We start from the raw sequence: 17,974 nt of genomic DNA on the forward strand, positions 1-17,974 counted from the left end.
CTGAGGGGCTCCAGTGCTCAATGTGATTGTGGTGGAGATGCTGTTCCCGATCGGGAAGTCCAGGATCCAGTTGCAGAGGGAGGTGTTTAGGTCCAGCAGTCTCGGCTTCTCCATCAGGTGCTGAGGGATGATTGTGTTAAATGCTGAACTGAAGTCTATGAACAGCATTCATATATATGTATCTTTATTGTCCATGTGGATGAGGGCCAGATGGAGGGTCGTGGCAATGGCATCGTCTGTGTAGTGGTTTAGACGAACTGCAGGGGGTCCAGTGAAGGTGGTAGCTGGCTCTTGATGTGCCTCATGACAAGCCTCTCGAAGCACTTCATTACAATGGATGTGAGTGCAACGGGACGATAGCCATTGAGGCAGGACAAGACAATTATAGCATGGGGATGATGGAGGTTGTCTTGAGGCATGTAGGAACAATGGCGCTGCTCAGGGAAATGTCGAACATGTCAGTGAAGACATCCGCTAGCTGTTCTGCACATTCCCAGAGCACTCTGCCAGGAATGATGTCTGATCTAGCAGCCTGCAGTGGGTTAACTCTGCATAGAGTTCTCCTCACATCAGACTTGGTTAGACAGAGTACCTGGTCATTGGGGAGGGATGGACTTCCTTGCCATTAAGTTGTTCTGCACCTCAAACAGAGCATAGAAGTCATTCAATGCGTCTGGGAGGGCGGTGTCACTGAAACACGCAGGTGAAGCTGTCTTATAGTTTGTGACTGTCTGGATGCCCTGCCCTTATGCGCCAGGTATCTCCAGGAGTGGCTGTGGATTGTATGGGCATGTGCACACTTTGCTTCCCTTATGGCTTGGAACAGTCTGGCCCTTGCTGTTTATTGGGCCCTCTTGTCCCCTGCTCTGAAGGCTAAGCAGTCATCTGTAGCAGTCATCCACGTTTTCTGAATGTTATAACAGTGTAGAATGAGACATAATTAGCGATGATGAACTGGATGAGGCTCTCTTACTTTTCTGTCCAGCCGGCATTCACTCACATCTTTGTGTTTCTAAAACACACCACACACACAAACACACACACAGATTTCATGTTTCAGACAGAATTTCTCTAATGCATGTAAACATTTAAAACCAGTTCTTTTTTGTCATTCCTTTATTCACACTGTGCCCTTCATTAAAGTCTGTGTGTGTGTGTGTGTGTGTGTGTGTGTGTGTGTGTGTGTGTGTGTGTGTGTGTGTGTGTGTGTGTGTGTGCGTGCATGTGTGCATGTGTGTACACACCTTGGTACAGACACACAGGCTCAGAATGGAGAAGTTCGGCACTCGGTTTAACCACTTCATCACCTGGTTTGTGCTTGAGGCCCATTTCACCATCATCATTTAAAATGGTTTTGAGGAAGAACAGAAAGCGTGTGAGTGTGTGTGTGTGTGTGTGTGTGTGTGTGAGAGAGAGAGAGAGAGAGAGAGAGAGAGAGAGAGAGTGAGAGCGCACACGCGCACACGTGAGAGAGAAATTCCCACCAGAATAATAATACGTCAACATGGTACTAAACATGTTTTACAATATTTGGCAGACACTCTTCTCCAGAGCAACTTACATTTTATTTCATTTATATATATACCTGAGCGGTTGAGGGTTAAGGGCCTTGCTCAGGTGCCCAGCAGTAGCAGATTGGCGGACAACCTTCCGACTGGCACTCCAACACCATGACCACTAGGCTACCACATCCCCAATGTTTATGTGTGATTTCTAAGTCTAAACCATTGACAATAACTATTATTCAATCAATAAAGATTCTTAAATATTTTTTGTTAGAGATTTTGGTATCTTTATTTTGAAAAGTGTTGTATTTAAAACCTTTAACAGTTCCCTCAGAGGGGAACCAGAAGAACCAGTAAGGGTTCTGTGCATTTTTGACAGTGTATCTAAAACTCAGTTGTGCAAGTGTTAAAAGTTGTGTAAGGTTCATCTACAAACCAAATGTTTTCCTTTCCTAAGTGTTCCAAATCTGTTTTTTTTTTCATTTTTAAGACTCCAAATTTTCAGATTAAAAATAATTTTCTTATGAATATCCAGAACTTTTTTATGGAAACTTGTTTTAAAAAAATAATAAAAGATAATTGTGACTTTAAATCTCAGAATTTTGACTTTTTTTTCTTGCAATTCTTGTATTTTTCCTCAGAAATGAGCCATATATTTCATCATTCTCACTCACATAGTTTCTACCAGTTACTGATTTTGATCTTGCTGTATGGTCATGGATAACATTATAGAGTATTATTTTCATTGTCGTTTCACAAATAGAGAGATCCTTATTTTATTGAAGGCATCACGCAACATAAAGCTACACCTCTGGTCTCTTGAAAGAATGTTACAGAGGAATCAGTTGTGGTGTAGACGCAACAAAACAGATGATGCAGCAGTTTCATATTTCAGTTGATGAGACTTTAAGACAGACACAGTGTTGCCCATGACTGTTATATATGCTTCAACGTAGAGGAACTCGAACGAAGATCCACACTTTGTCCATCTAAAAGTCTCATTAATTGGTGGACAGTTTCTCTGTCTGTAATAATCCCAGACATCCAACGTTTCTGGTGTGTCCACCGATAGCCATGTTGACGTTCTGATGCCTGAAGCTGTTGGTGTATAAAATATGCCACTTCTGTATCATCTGGTTTACTGCATCTATGCCACAAGCAATTCCACTGTAATGTTCTTTCAAGAGTCCAGAGAAGAACTGCAAGGAAAAAAGTCAGAAGTCTGAGATATGAAGTCAGAATTCTGAGATATAAAGTCAGAATTCTGAGATATAAAGTCACAATTCTGAGATATAAATTCAAAATTCTGATATAAAGTGAGATTTCTGAGTTTTAATGTCACTATTCTGAGATATAAAGTCAGAAATCTGAGTTTTAAAGTCACTATTCTGAAATATAAAGTCACTATTCTGAGATATAAAGTGAAATTTCTGAGTTTTAAAGTCACTATTCTAAGATATAAAGTCAGAATTCTGAGTTTTAAAGTCAATATTCTGAGATATAAGGTCACTATTCTGAGATATAAAGTCAGAATTCTGAGATATAAAGTCACTATTCTGAGATATAAAGTCACTATTCTGAGATATAAAGTTAGAATTCTTAGTTTTAAAGTCACTATTCTAAGATATAAAGTCACTATTCTGATATAAAGTCAGAATTCTGAGTTTCAAAGTCAATATTCTGAGATATAAAGTCAATATTCTGAGATATAAGGTCACTATTCTGAGATATAAAGTGAGATTTCTGAATTTTTAAGTCAGAATTCTGAGTTTTAAAGTCACTACTCTGAGATATAAAGTCAATTCTGAAATATAAAGTCACTATTCTGAAATATAAAGTGAGATTTCTGATTTTTTAAGTCACTATTCTGAGATAAAGTCACTATTCTGAGATATAAAGTGAAATTTCTGAGTTTTAAAGTCACTATTCTAAGATATAAAGTCACTATTCTGATATAAAGTCAGAATTCTGAGATATAAAGTCACTATTCTAAGATATAAAGTCACTATTCTGATATAAAGTCAGAATTCTGAGTTTCAAAGTCAATATTCTGGGATATAAAGTCACAATTCTGAGATATAAAGTCACTATTCTAAGATAAAGTGAGATTTCTGAATTTTTAAGTCACTATTCTGAGATATAAAGTCACAATTCTGAGATATAAAGTAACTATTCTGAGATATAAAGTGAGATTTCTGAATTTTTAAGTCACTATTCTGAGATATAGTCAGAATTCTGAGATATAAAGTCACTATTCTGAGATATAAAGTCAGAATTCTGTTTTAAAATCACTATTCTGAGATATAAAGTCAAAATTGTGAGATATAAAGTGAGATTTCAGAAATTTTAAGTCACTCTTCTGAGATATAAAGTCACAATTCTGAGATATAAAGTCACTATTCTGAGATATAAAGTCAGAATTCTGAGATATAAAGTCACTATTCTAAGATATAGTCACTATTCTGAGATATAAAGTCAGAATTCTGAGATATAAAGTCACTATTCTGAGATATAAAGTCACTATTCTGAGATATAGTCACTATTCTGAGATATAAAGTCAGAATTCTGAGATATAAAGTCACTATTCTGAGATATAAAGTCACTATTCTGAGATATAAAGTCAGAATTCTGAGATATAAAGTCACTATTCTGAGATATAAAGTCACTATTCTGATATAAAGTCAGAATTCTGAGTTTCAAAGTCAATATTCTGAGATATAAAGTCACAATTCTGAGATATAAAGTCACTATTCTAAGATAAAGTGAGATTTCAGAATTTTTAAGTCACTATTCTGAGATATAAAGTCACAATTCTGAGATATAAAGTAACTATTCTGAGATATAAAGTGAGATTTCTGAATTTTTAAGTCACTATTCTGAGATATAGTCAGAATTCTGAGATATAAAGTCACTATTCTGAGATATAAAGTCAGAATTCTGTTTTAAAATCACTATTCTGAGATATAAAGTCAAAATTGTGAGATATAAAGTGAGATTTCAGAAATTTTAAGTCACTCTTCTGAGATATAAAGTCACTATTCTGAGATATAGTCACTATTCTGAGATATAAAGTCAGAATTCTGAGATATAAAGTCACTATTCTGAGATATAAAGTCACTATTCTGAGATATAAAGTCAGAATTCTGAGATATAAAGTCACTATTCTGAGATATAAAGTCACTATTCTGATATAAAGTCAGAATTCTGAGTTTCAAAGTCAATATTCTGAGACATAAAGTCACAATTCTGAGATATAAAGTCACTATTCTAAGATAAAGTGAGATTTCTGAATTTTTAAGTCACTATTCTGAGATATAAAGTCACAATTCTGAGATATAAAGTAACTATTCTGAGATATAAAGTGAGATTTCTGAATTTTTAAGTCAGTATTCTGAGATATAGTCAGAATTCTGAGATATAAAGTCATTATTCTGAGATATAAAGTCAGAATTCTGTTTTAAAATCACTATTCTGAGATATAAAGTCAAAATTGTGAGATATAAAGTGAGATTTCAGAATTTTTAAGTCACTATTCTGAGATATAGTCAGAATTCTGTTTTAAAATCACTATTCTGAGATATAAAGTCAAAATTGTGAGATATAAAGTGAGATTTCAGAAATTTTAAGTCACTCTTCTGAGATATAAAGTCACAATTCTGAGATATAAAGTCACTATTCTGAGATATAAAGTCAGAATTCTGAGATATAAAGTCACTATTCTGAGATATAGTCACTATTCTGAGATATAAAGTCAGAATTCTGAGATATAAAGTCACTATTCTGAGATATAAAGTCACTATTCTGAGATATAAAGTCAGAATTCTGAGATATAAAGTCACTATTCTGAGATATAAAGTCACTATTCTGATATAAAGTCAGAATTCTGAGTTTCAAAGTCAATATTCTGAGATATAAAGTCACAATTCTGAGATATAAAGTCACTATTCTAAGATAAAGTGAGATTTCTGAATTTTTAAGTCACTATTCTGAGATATAAAGTAACTATTCTGAGATATAAAGTGAGATTTCTGAATTTTTAAGTCACTATTCTGAGATATAGTCAGAATTCTGAGATATAAAGTCACTATTCTGAGATATAAAGTCAGAATTCTGCGATATAAAGTCAGAATTCTGAGATATAAAGTCACTATTCTGAGATATAAAGTCAGAATTCTGAGATATAAAGTCACTATTCTGAGATATAAAGTCAGAATTCTGAGATATAAAGTCACTATTCTGAGATATGAAGTCACTATTCTGAGATATAAAGTCACAATTCTGAAATTCTGCCATCCAGTGATAAAAGGTTTTCTCCCCACGCGCAACAGTGTATCTAAACGTGTCATAAAATTCATCAAAATAATCGACATTTTAATGTAAGAAAATGCCTTTATTACATGTTATATGTTTTTTCTTAAGCAACATTTTTAACAAAAACGTTTGAACGTTTACGGTAACTGTGGTGTCTTCATTCATAGCGCAGAAGGTCTTTAAGCGGAACCTTTGCTATTCTTCATGTTTCTACACGGACGGATTTACAGTTTGGACCTGAGCAACATGGCTTCATTATTTTGATATCAGAGAAAACAAACGAATCTGCGAAGGTGAGTAAAATATACTGATGTTTAAATGTATTATATATAGAAAATAAAATCTCTTATTACAATAATAGCTTAAAAAATACACCTAAGTAAGGAGCTGGGAGATATTTAAGAATTTTATCCACATTTGTAGTGCTGTGTGTAAATATGAGTAAATACTGTGTTATTTTTATTACATTTTTAATTAAAAATGCCAAATACTCAGGAAATAATAGAATATAAAAAATATACAATAAAATATAATAATATTAATGTTATTTATTTTTGGTCAGTTTAGTAAGCTGAAAATTTTTATACATTATATATTCTATTTCAGAATAAATCTCTTTTTAATTATCTTAAAAAATGGTGTTGTTGCTGCTGTTTGTTTATTAATTTGCTTATATTTGAAATTTAAAATATTAACTTCTTTAACAAACATTTTTTGGGGGTGTATTTTAAAGTTTAGCCAGACAAATAAATAGATTTTTTTTTTTATCATTAATGGTATTTTGATTTACAGAACTTTATAAAGTATTATGTAGATAAATAAATGCAAGATGAAATTCATTACCAAGAAACTAATTATATAGAAAATGATTGGATTTAATGTTTAAAATATTCACAGATGTACACAATGTTTATAATTCTATAAAAATAGTGTTAAAAGTTATAAAGTTATTGTCTAAAAGATGATTGTACGAGTGAAGTTCTTGTCTTGTTAGTTTTTATTGCCACAGTGTAAATGTTTAAGCCCGTATGCTTTTCTTCACTGCAGTGAGTGTGATGGAGTCGCAGTGTATTGAGGCGCAGGTGCGTGTGTGTGTGTGTGCGTTTGTGAGAAGTGTTGCCACGTCTCGGGATCACACAGAGATCAGTGAAGCTCTACACACACTCACACGTTACCTGGAGGGTGGAGACGCCTCGGCCGGGGACAGGGCAGAATTCCAGCGAACTCATTACACGCACGTCCTGCAGGCGCTGATCACAGCCATCGCCTCTGATTGGTTCCATAATCTGAGTGATGAAAAACGCAAGGAATTGTGGGACTCATTCTTCCTTCGAGGTCCTCCAGACCAGGTGCTGCTGGTGTTACTGGACTCCATCAGTTCACAGAGGTGTGTGTAAGAGTGTGTGTGTGTAAGAGTGTGTGTGTGTAAGTGTGTGTGTGTGTGTGTGTGTAAGAGTGTGTGTGTGTGTGTAAGAGTGTGTGTGTGTGTGTGTAAGAGTGTGTGTGTGTGTGTGTATAAGAGTGTGTGTGTGTGTGTGTATAAGAGTGTGTGTGTGTGTGTGTGTGTGTAAGAGTGTGTGTGTGTGTGTGTGTAAGTGTGTGTGTGTGTGTAAGTGTGTGTGTGTGTGTGTAAGTGTGTGTGTGTGTGTGTAAGAGTGTGTGTGTGTGTAAGAGTGTGTGTGTGTGTGTGTAAGAGTGTGTGTGTGTGTGTAAGAGTGTGTGTGTGTGTGTAAGAGTGTGTGTGTGTGTGTGTAAGAGTGTGTGTGTGTGTGTGTAAGAGTGTGTGTGTGTGTGTAAGAGTGTGTGTGTGTGTAAGAGTGTGTGTGTGTGTGTGTAAGAGTGTGTGTGTGTGTAAGAGTGTGTGTGTGTGTGTGTGTGTGTAAGAGTGTGTGTGTGTGTAAGAGTGTGTGTGTGTGTAAGAGTGTGTGAGTGTGTGTGTGTGTAAGAGTGTGTATGTGAGAGTGTGTGTGTGAGAGTGTGTGTGTGAGAGTGTGTGTGTGAGAGTGTGTGTGTGAGAGTGTGTGTGTGAGAGTGTGTGTGAGAGTGAGTGTGCGTGTGTGCGAGAGTGTGCGTGTGTGCGAGAGTGTGCGTGTGTGCGAGAGTGTGCGTGTGTGCGAGAGTGTGCGTGTTTGCGAGAGTGTGAGAGTGTGCGCGTGTGTGAGAGAGTGTGCGCGTGTGTGAGAGAGTGTGCGCGTGTGTGAGAGAGTGTGCGCGTGTGTGTGTGTGTGAGAGTGTGTGAGTGTGTGTGAGTGTGTGTGAGTGTGTGAGAGTGTGTGTGTGTTTGAATGTGTGTGAGTGTGTGTGAGTGTGTGTGTGAGTGAGTGACACAGAGGAGATGTGAGAGAGTGTGTGTTACAGAAAGCTTAATTGTATGATGTGTTTTCTCTCTCTCTCTCTCTCTCTCTCTCTCTCTCTCTCTCTCTCTCTCTCTCTCTCTCCTCAGTGAGAGTGCAGCTCTGGAGCAGTGTGTGTGTGTGTTGGAGACCTTCCTCACTGCTAACCGTGTCGGTGCTCTCTTGTGGTCTCGGTGTGTGGAAACCGGCTCATGCGGTGACTCCGCCCACCTACGGGAGGTCGTCTTAAACCGGCTGGCGTCTCTCCCCGCGCTGACCGCCAACCGTCTGGGCACACACACACCGCCGTCACTCACGGAGCAGCAGTACTACACACACCTGGCCCTCCACATCCTACACACTCTGGAGAGGATCTGCAGAGGTCTCAGAGGTGAGACACGGCTTCACTTCCTGCTGCTTTGTCACTGTGTGGGGAATCTGTGACACTTAATCTTGCCGTACTGATGGAGTCTAGTTTAATATTTGTTATGTTATGGAGAAATTCACTTCTCAGTTATTTGATCAAAGTGTGTGTGTTTCTCTTGGTGCTGTAGCGGGACAGGACTGCTCTGTGATGTTTGTGTCTCAGCTGTTGGGGAAAGTGTGTATGCAGGGACACGGAGGTGAGTGTAGTGTGATCTAATCTAATACACTGCTCTGATCTATTTTATTTATTATATGTACTCAATACTTTCTTTTAAGATTATTGTTATTATTACTATTGTGTGTTTGTGTGTAGAGTTGGTGTGTGGGACTCTGGCTCCTCGTCTCTCCTCTCTCACACACTCAGACGCTCTGTGGCAGCGTGTGAGCTGCAGACTGCTGGAGAACATCCCGGAACGCTGGGTAGAGAGTGTCATCACACCTCTCATACACAGCCTACACGGGTGTGTGTGTGAATGTGTGTGTGTGTGTGTGTGTGTGTGTGAGTTAGATATACAAGTAGAAGCTAAATATATATGCATTACATACATATGCATTTATAATATAGAAATGTGGAAACTGTATGTGTGTGTGCGCCTGGGTGTGTGCGCGTGTGTGTGTGTGTGTTTTACAGGTCATCAGCATTGTCTAGAGTGATGGGGAATCTTGTGTTAAAGAATAAGAAAGTTCAGTTTGTTCTAACTCACAAACTCCTGCTGCTGCAGTATCATCACCCGGTAAAACTCACACACACACGCACACACACACACACACACACACACAAAAGCAAACAGAGTGAGGCTTACCCAATTGTGTGCATGCGTGTGTGTGTTGCCAGGTGCGGGTGTTGAAAAGTGTGTTGGGATATCTGGCACTGGACAAAGACCGCAGACTGCTTCTTAAACAGGTAAAAAACCGCACACACACAGGGACACAGCACTTTTTCAATTAGTTCTTAATGATGTGTGCTATATATGTATATATGTGTGTGTGTGTGTGTGTGTGTGTGTGTGTGTGTGTGTGTGTGTGTGTGTAGGTGTTGCGCAGTGTGTGTCAGGTGTGGTGTAACAGCAGTGCAGTTAGACACACTCCAGTGGAGCAACAGCTGTATGTGAGTAAATCCCTGCTGCTGTGTGTGTGTCTGCTCCATCAAGATGAGATACCAGAGCTACGGGAAGGTAACACACACAAACACTCACACTCACACACACACACACACACACACACACACAGTGGCTAACTTTCACATCATCAGATAAACTTCTAACATCAAACAGGATTTTTGATGAATATTATTATTTATGAATATTAATAATAAATATTATTGCTTTATTTTTTAAAGACTTGTTCTTTAAGATCTTGCTTTGTTTAATGGCACAAAGTTTATTTGTTTGTTTTTCCACATATATTTAATTTTAAATCTTTTCTACTATCACACTTCTCTTGCTGTTACAGAAAAAAAAATATACATTTAAAAAAGCATCTTCAAGACAGTTTATTTATATAATAATAATAAGAAGAAGAAGAAGAACAACAACATATTATTAACTTCATAAATAATAAATTACATTATATGAATGAAAATAAGTGATCTTCAGTAAGTGCAATAATTATTTAAATAATTTTAAATAAATATGTAACATAATACTTATTATTTTAATAACATTCTAATTAGAAATTTTGAAATTGTAAATTAGCAATTTATACATAATATTATTATTTAAATATTTGAAGTGGATAATCATGTTGGGAAATTTAACTAAATCATTTATAATTACAGTTTGTAAAGCATCAATGTGATTTTTTTTTTTTTATTTAATTTCATTTATTTATTTTTATTTGGAAAATGAATTGCTCTAATATTGATCTGTGCCAGGAGGCGGAACTCATACCACAAACTCAGCCAATCGGGTTGGAGATTGTTAAATGTTTCTGTTGTTGGTTAAATCTGCTTCAGTCGTGGACTAATTTGTCTCCGGAGCACAGAGAAGCGGCTCAGTGAATTATAATGATAAAGAAATGAATATTTATGATGTTAGCAGAATGATGTAGGTTTATTGTCAGTTATTTGATCATCAGTTCCTTCAGGTTTACATATAAAGTGTCTTTGTTCTTCACTACAGACCTGCTGCAGTGCATGCTGGGAGGAGTGCAGTGTCGGCTGGACAGCAGCGTGGAGCGCGTGCGGAGGATGGGCATGGTGGTGGGCGAGTGCATCAGCCGGAGATTAGACACACCCACTTTGCAGCTCAAATTCCAGGTGACCTCTCACCTTTAAACACAACCTGGAATCAGGACGGTTTCACTGGGACATTTTGTTTTCTAATTAAGCTAAAAGACAAAATCAGTTTTCTCCGTCATCTTTCACCAAACACACTGTCAAATTCAAAGTCCTGCCCTTCCAATCATCTTAAACATCTATGAGCTTTATAACGTCATAAGCATGCTTTATAAATAATAATGATCTGTGAACAATTATAAAGTTACACCACATGACGGTACAGTAAACAGTCGCACTGGTGTTACCACATAATTAGTAGATATTATTATAAAAGATATTAATAACGCTTTATGATGCATTATGTTTTAGGTAGTATTAGGTGTGTGTGTGTGAGAGAGAGAGAGAGAGAACCACAGAGTTTATTATACTTTAATACATATACTGTATATATTGTGTGTGTGTATATATATATGTCTACTGGTGTACTGGTGGAGTCTAGTTTAATGTTTGTCCTTTTAGTGTTATTATAGTTCAGCGCCTTCATATAAGCAAACTATAGAGTATGGTATAATACATATGATGCTAATGATTCAAGAGAAAGTGTGTGTGTGTGTGTTAGTACGAGGCAGATGAGGATAGTAGAGAGTTGATGTCACTGATGGAGCCTCAGACTAAAGAGGATGAAGATGAACAGCAACCACCTGATGCTACACACGGGTAAAGTATTTCTCTCACACTCTCTCTTCTCTCTCTCTATCTCTCTCTCTCTCTCTCTCTCTGTCTCTCTCTCTCTCTCTTCTCTCTGTCTCTCTCTTCTCTCTCACACTCTCTCTTTGTCTCTCTCTCTATCTATCTCTCTGTCTCTCTCTCTCTCTTCTCTCTGTCTCTCTCTTCTCTCTGTCTCTCTCTTCTCTCTCACTTCTCTCTCTCTCTTTCACACTCTCTCTTTGTCTCTCTCTCTATCTCTTCTCTGTCTCTCTCTCTCTCTCTCTCTCTCTCTCTCACACACACACACACACACACACACACACACACACACACACACACACACACACACACACACACATGCACACACACATGCTTGTGGTTATATTTCATCTGACTTTATGTCTGTGTTTCCATTCAGAACTGAAGCCAAAAGTCAGAGTTCACCAGGGCAGTCAGTGACATCATCAGAGCTTCCAACAACGACTCAAGCATCAGAAGACGGAACAGGCAGTGATTCTGAGCTTGACAGGTTGACACATTCACACACTCTCTCTCTCTCTCTTTCTCTCTCTTCCAGTTTTCAATTTCAGCAAGATCTCTCTCTCTCGCTTTCAGTGATGATGAGCTCACTCCCTACGACATGTCCACTGATCAGGTGAAGCAGAAGGCGACTCCGCCCCGCTACGTCAGAGACTGTCTGCACGGTGAGACATTAATACATTCATATTAAAATTAGTGATTTCAGATCAGATCAGACATAAAAAAAAAAACACCAAGTGGCAGCATTTCACACACACATCCATTTAAAATGTTTAAAAATGCAATTTTTTAATAAAGGTTGTCGATTGTGTCATGTTCAGAATACTCGTTAGACAATATTTAACTTTATATATGTTCAAGTTATGGAATTTGGGTTTGTATAATCAGAAAAAGATCTATTTCTCCATGCTGTTTTAATGCCTGATTAACAGTTTGGACTGATAACAATAATAACATACTTATAACAATAATAAAATAATATAAACTTTACTGAAATTCACTTATCACAGCAGCTCACAGACAGATATTAAATATTTTATTTTTAAACAATAAAAAAGAAATTAAGAAATAGAATTATATAAAATTATCAAATGTTGCACAATAACATCACTGTAATGCAGTGTGTTTTAAAGTCTGACAGCTACTGGTATGAATGACCTGCGGTAGCGCTCCTTCCTACACTGGGTGTGTAGCAGTCTGCTGCTGAAAGAGCTACACAGGGTCTCCACAGTCCCATACTGGCGGTTAGAAGTGTTTTTCCTAATAGATGTCAGCTTGGCTAACATCCTCCTCCACAGCGTCCCATGGGCAGCCCACTGTACTGCCTCCCACCCAGCAGTCTACAGCGTAGAGCATTTCAGAGGGCACCACAGTATAGAACAATGTGGCTTTATGAGGTCCAGAGTCCCTCGGCATGTGGAGGTGACTCTGGCCCTTCTTGTACAGAGCATGAGTGTTATCCAACCAGTCCAGTCTATTGTTTAAGTGGACACTTTGGTACTTATCCACCAACTCAATGTCCAAGCCCTGGAAATATCAATGACTTCTGGAGAAGGAGGAGACTGCACCACACACCAATCACCTTCTCCTTCATCTTACTGGTGTTCGAGTGCAGGTGGTTACACTCACACCAATCAACAAAGTCCTTGATGACGTCCCTGTATTCTTGTTCATTCCCATCAGATATGTGTGTGTCTCAGATGACCTTATCATGATCATCTGAGAACCTTTGAAGGTGCCAGGTGGCAGTGTTCTAACTGACATCCAGTGTGTACAGTGTGAAAAGGAACAGGGAGAGCACCGTGCCCTGGGAGCCCCGGTGCTGTAGACTACCACCTCAGACACATAGTCACGCAACCTTACATACTCTGGTCTGTTGGTAAGGTAGTCAATTGTCAACTGTATCTTCTGATGGAACTTCTGTAAAGGGTTTAAAATAGAGAATGTGTACAATAGAGAGCATGAGGAGCGATAAAAAAAGAGTGTAAGGTGCTTGGAGTTTGTGAGCGTAGAGAACTGAGACACTGAGGCTAGTCAAGGTGCCATCATTTTTAATGACCACGCTCGCCGATCCTTTTCTGAGCCATCGGGTCAGCCATCCTTACATTACGCTCTGTGTATACAGAACCAGGACATCTTAAAGGTAAAACTCAAGCAGTTCAGTCCCAACAGTACATAAAACCAAAAACATAAACAGAGCTAAGAGAAATGATCTGTGTGGCCCGGTCTGTTTAATTGTATTAATGAGTACCAAAGTTGTACCAAATTATAATGAGATAATGAATATTTTTTTCCTTCATGAACTCATGTGTCTGGGTGTTGAACAATATGTTCCTTCGTAGCCATGAGCATTTCTGCTAGCTTTATGATTTAGTTCCTGCTAAGATCTAACTGGAAGCTTTCTGGTACCATAAGAGTTATATGATGACGTAGGTTGTGTTTGATTGACAGCCCTGTTGTCCTCTGATGACCCAGAGAGGGTGGAACTGAGTCTTCAGGCAGCAGATGGTCTTCTGAGGCGAAACGTCAGCACCACACGAGAGGTGAGCAGTCAGTGAAAGGTTCCCTGAAACCTCATTAAGGCGCTAGCTGGTTAAAAGCTTAATACATGTGTGTGTGTGTGTGTGTGTGTGTGTGTGTGTGTGTGTGTGTGTGTGTGTAACAGGTGAGTGTACAGTTTAGTAAAGTGCTCCTACACCTGGAAGACAGGTACAACACCACAGGCTTCTATACACTCCGACAGAACGCAATGGTGGCCGTAGCTGTCACACACACACAGCCGGTAAGACAGCACACACACTTCACTAATATTTTCCCTATTTTTATTTCATGTTAAAGCATTTTGAAGTTTTATTATTAAAATTATGACTAATAAAAAGTGAATAATGTCCGTCTCTCAGGTGGTGGAATATCTGACTGCTGAGTTTTACTCTCTGAACTACAGCCTGAGACAGAGGCTCGACATCCTTCAGGTAAACGTGTCATTGTTTATCTTTAAATAATAATAATAGAATTCTAATAATGGTTACATTCAGATGATCCAGAATTGTGTTAAACGTTCATGTTAAACACTGAACTTTGTTAAACGTGTTACAGTGTGTCTGGTTTTCTTTCAGGTCCTTACTGTCGCTGCCCAGGAGCTCTCTGAGCCAATCACAGAGAAGAGGGTGGAGTTACATTCAGATGCCAAGGTGACACCACTGGACAGGTTCGGTGACGTGGAACACTGGCGAGAGGTCGTGGAAAAACGCATTCAGAGTAAGACACGGCGCATTAGTAAGGTAACAAACGCACACACATACAACAGTGAAACACTACAAAAATACATAAAACACACACAAACATGCAGTGAAACACAGAAGTACATAACACATACACTAAAATTACAGCTCTGCAGATGTATACACACTACAGATATACCCAAAACATACATAGTGTTAAACTACAGAAGTAAATAAACACACACAACCAAGAAAGCACTACAAACGTACACACACAGAGACATTCGTCACTCATTGATATTCTTCATTGTACACACATTTATAAAGATTTAAACATATAAAGGTAAAATTTTGTAATATTTATAATACACCATGAATGTGTTTTTTTTGTGTGTGTGTGTGTGTGCGCGTGCATCACATGTGGTTTTAGGGTGTGTCACAACCTCATAAAGCCACTCCGAACCGCTATGCTCCTGTCGCTGGCTACTTCTTCTTTCCCTTGTTGAGAAACTACGACAGGTGTGTGTGTGTGTAGTAGTGTTAATTTCGTCAGACGAGACGAAATATGTTCGTCAACAACCTTTTTTTTCATGACTAAGACGAGACGATGACAAGACTGCACCACTGTACAAAAACGCTAAGACTAAATTAACATGCATTATTGTTGACGAATAACAATAATGACATGCATTATTGTCTCTGCTTTTTCATCAGCTGTTACACCTTTAAATTATTCAGAACGAGTTCACGGCTTCGCGCTGTTTAGTGTGTGCGTAGAAAGAATTCGTCCACACGCCGCTCAAAAAAAACTCCTGATCGCAAGTCCACTGTCTAGGCAGGATTTTTGTGTTAAATTATATTTCCTGTCGCTGCGCAGGCTCTTTTATTGTACATGACAGCTTATGTCCCGATGACCGGTCTTTGCATTACGATTAAAAGCAGTATCAATAAAGTAAAAAATGTGATGTGCAGTCAAGTTCGAGCGTATGCACTGTTTAAACGAGTGTTCTCAACTTCTCACTGATACTTTTGTGATTCGCGGACTGTAAATAGGTTGTATTTTAGGCCCACAGTAAAGTAGGCCTATTCTTTTCAGTTTTTCTGAGTATATTTATTTTATTTCTGATTTGAACAGAAACATGAGACACAAGGCAACCAAGACAGTTTTAAAAACCTTTGTAACTTAAGTTGTCAGTCGGAGTCTGTTGGGCCCCAGCTTTTGAATTGTGTTGGTTAAAATAAAATACTCTTCAGAACAGGTTAATCATTTGTGAATGTGTCTCCTAAATCAGAAATTGAAAACCAGACACATTTAACATTTGCATTCAACAAAATTCATTCAACAAGTGTATTTTGTCAGGTAATTATGACATTTAACCAATGTTTGAGATATGTGAAACACTTTTTTACTGAAATGTTTATCAGTAATAATCTCAGTAATAATGTGTTATTTTAAAAAAAAGACTACAATTTTTTGACTAAAACTAGACTAAAATTAAAAGACTTTTAGTCGACTAAAACTTGACTAAGATACCTTGAGTTTTCTTTTGACTAAAACTAGACTAAAATGACGAGACTTTAAGTCGACTAAAACTTGACTAACAAAAAAAGATATGTGAATGTCTAAATATGACTAAAACTAACAAGGACATTTGGCACAAGACTAAGACTAAGACTAAATTAAAAATAGGTGACGAAATTAACACTAGTGTGTAGTAAGTGTATGTTCCAGACAGTCTAAACATTACTATAGTAGCGCTCCCTGTAGTTACTATAGTAGTACTGTAGTTAGATTATTTCACCACTAGTGAACAATTGCAATGGCGACTATGTCTTTGTTTCGTTGTCATGGTTACGGTCATGGAGACGATTTCTTAGTGACTCTGCTATGGTAATAAACTATGGTAACTGAAAAATATTGAGTTTGATTAATTCACTGTTGGAGATTTAGATATATAATTTATTTTATTTTTTATTTTTAAAGAGCGCAGGTGACCTTTGACCTTTTGGGCAGTGACCACCTGGTGCTCGGAAGACTGGTACACACACTTGGTCTGCTAATGCACCTGGCCATCAATGCTCCGGTACACACACACACACACACACACACACTTATAATTGAAGTTCATTTCACATAAATACAGTGGTGTAGAAAAAGTGTTAGCCCCCTTACTGACTTTTTTTTTTGTGCACATTTGTCACACTTTAATGTTTCAGATCAACAAATTTAGTACATATTTCAATATTACTCAAAGATAACAAGTAAACACAACATGCAGTTTTTAAATGAAGGTTTTTATTATTTAGGGAAAACAAAATCCAAACTTACATGTGTTTGCCCCTTAACTTAATAAGGTTTAGGTGGAGGAATTTGTCCACTCATCTTTGCAGAATTGTTGTAATTCAGCCACATTGGGGGCTTTTCGAGCATGAACCCCCTTTTTAAGGTCATGCCACAGCATCTCAATAGGATTCCGGTCAGGACATTGACTAGGCCACTCCAAAGTTTTCATTTTGTTATTCTTCAGCCATTCAGAGGTGGGGACTTGCTGGTGTGTTTTGGATCATTGTCCTGCTGCAGAAACCAAGTTCGCTTCAGCTTGAGGTCACAAACAGATGGCTGCACATTGTCCTACGGGATTTTTTGGTAGAAGGCAGAATTCATGGTTCCATTTGTCACAGCAAGTCTTCCAGTTCCTGAAGCAGCAAAACAGCCCCAGACCATCACACTACCACCACCATATTTTACTGTTTGGTTTGATGTTCTTTTTCTGAAATGCAGTGTTACTTTTACGTCAGATGTAATGAGACAAAATTTGACCTTCTTGGAAGGTGTGTGTCTCATCAGTCCACAGAGTATTTCCCCAAAAATCTTGGGGATAATCAAGATGTTTTCTTTAAACATTAAAGTGTGAAAAATGTGCAAAAACATAAAAAAAAATCAGGAAGGGGGCCAACACTTTTTCACACCTCATGTGCGTGTGTTTGTTTGTATAGGTGGCGACCCAGATGGGGAAAGCTCTTCTGGACTTTGTGTGGGTGATACGTTTCCATGCTGACCAGTAAGTACTCTTGTAGTTAGGTCAAAAACACGTCTTGGCTTTAACCTATTTGGTTAAACCTTTTAATTTGTACTGAAAAAAGAGTGAAAAGGCATTAGCTCAATTTAAACAACGCTGTGTCTGGTGGCTTCACCCCTTTTACTACATACAG

At 37.9% G+C, this 17,974-nt stretch overlaps 1 protein-coding gene across 1 annotated transcript in view; it reads left to right on the plus strand.

The window, feature by feature from the left end:
* Nucleotides 1-5,981: 5,981 nt before the first annotated feature.
* Nucleotides 5,982-17,974, plus strand: part of telo2 (TEL2, telomere maintenance 2, homolog (S. cerevisiae)) — a 13,851-nt gene continuing 1,858 nt past the window's right edge. The window contains exons 1-19 of the mRNA XM_060869671.1: nt 5,982-6,109; nt 6,864-7,203; nt 8,260-8,540; nt 8,704-8,772; nt 8,889-9,036; nt 9,207-9,309; nt 9,411-9,479; nt 9,609-9,750; nt 10,696-10,832; nt 11,413-11,510; nt 11,920-12,030; nt 12,117-12,205; nt 13,992-14,083; nt 14,206-14,322; nt 14,441-14,512; nt 14,657-14,821; nt 15,192-15,280; nt 16,746-16,845; nt 17,759-17,823. Coding sequence (XP_060725654.1) covers nt 6,872-7,203; nt 8,260-8,540; nt 8,704-8,772; nt 8,889-9,036; nt 9,207-9,309; nt 9,411-9,479; nt 9,609-9,750; nt 10,696-10,832; nt 11,413-11,510; nt 11,920-12,030; nt 12,117-12,205; nt 13,992-14,083; nt 14,206-14,322; nt 14,441-14,512; nt 14,657-14,821; nt 15,192-15,280; nt 16,746-16,845; nt 17,759-17,823 — 2,279 coding nt within the window. The 5' untranslated portion in view covers nt 5,982-6,109; nt 6,864-6,871. The remainder of the gene's footprint in view (nt 6,110-6,863; nt 7,204-8,259; nt 8,541-8,703; nt 8,773-8,888; nt 9,037-9,206; nt 9,310-9,410; nt 9,480-9,608; nt 9,751-10,695; nt 10,833-11,412; nt 11,511-11,919; nt 12,031-12,116; nt 12,206-13,991; nt 14,084-14,205; nt 14,323-14,440; nt 14,513-14,656; nt 14,822-15,191; nt 15,281-16,745; nt 16,846-17,758; nt 17,824-17,974) is intronic.

The sequence above is a fragment of the Tachysurus vachellii genome, chromosome 5, assembly GCF_030014155.1.
Source record: "Tachysurus vachellii isolate PV-2020 chromosome 5, HZAU_Pvac_v1, whole genome shotgun sequence".
Taxonomy (NCBI): domain Eukaryota; kingdom Metazoa; phylum Chordata; class Actinopteri; order Siluriformes; family Bagridae; genus Tachysurus; species Tachysurus vachellii.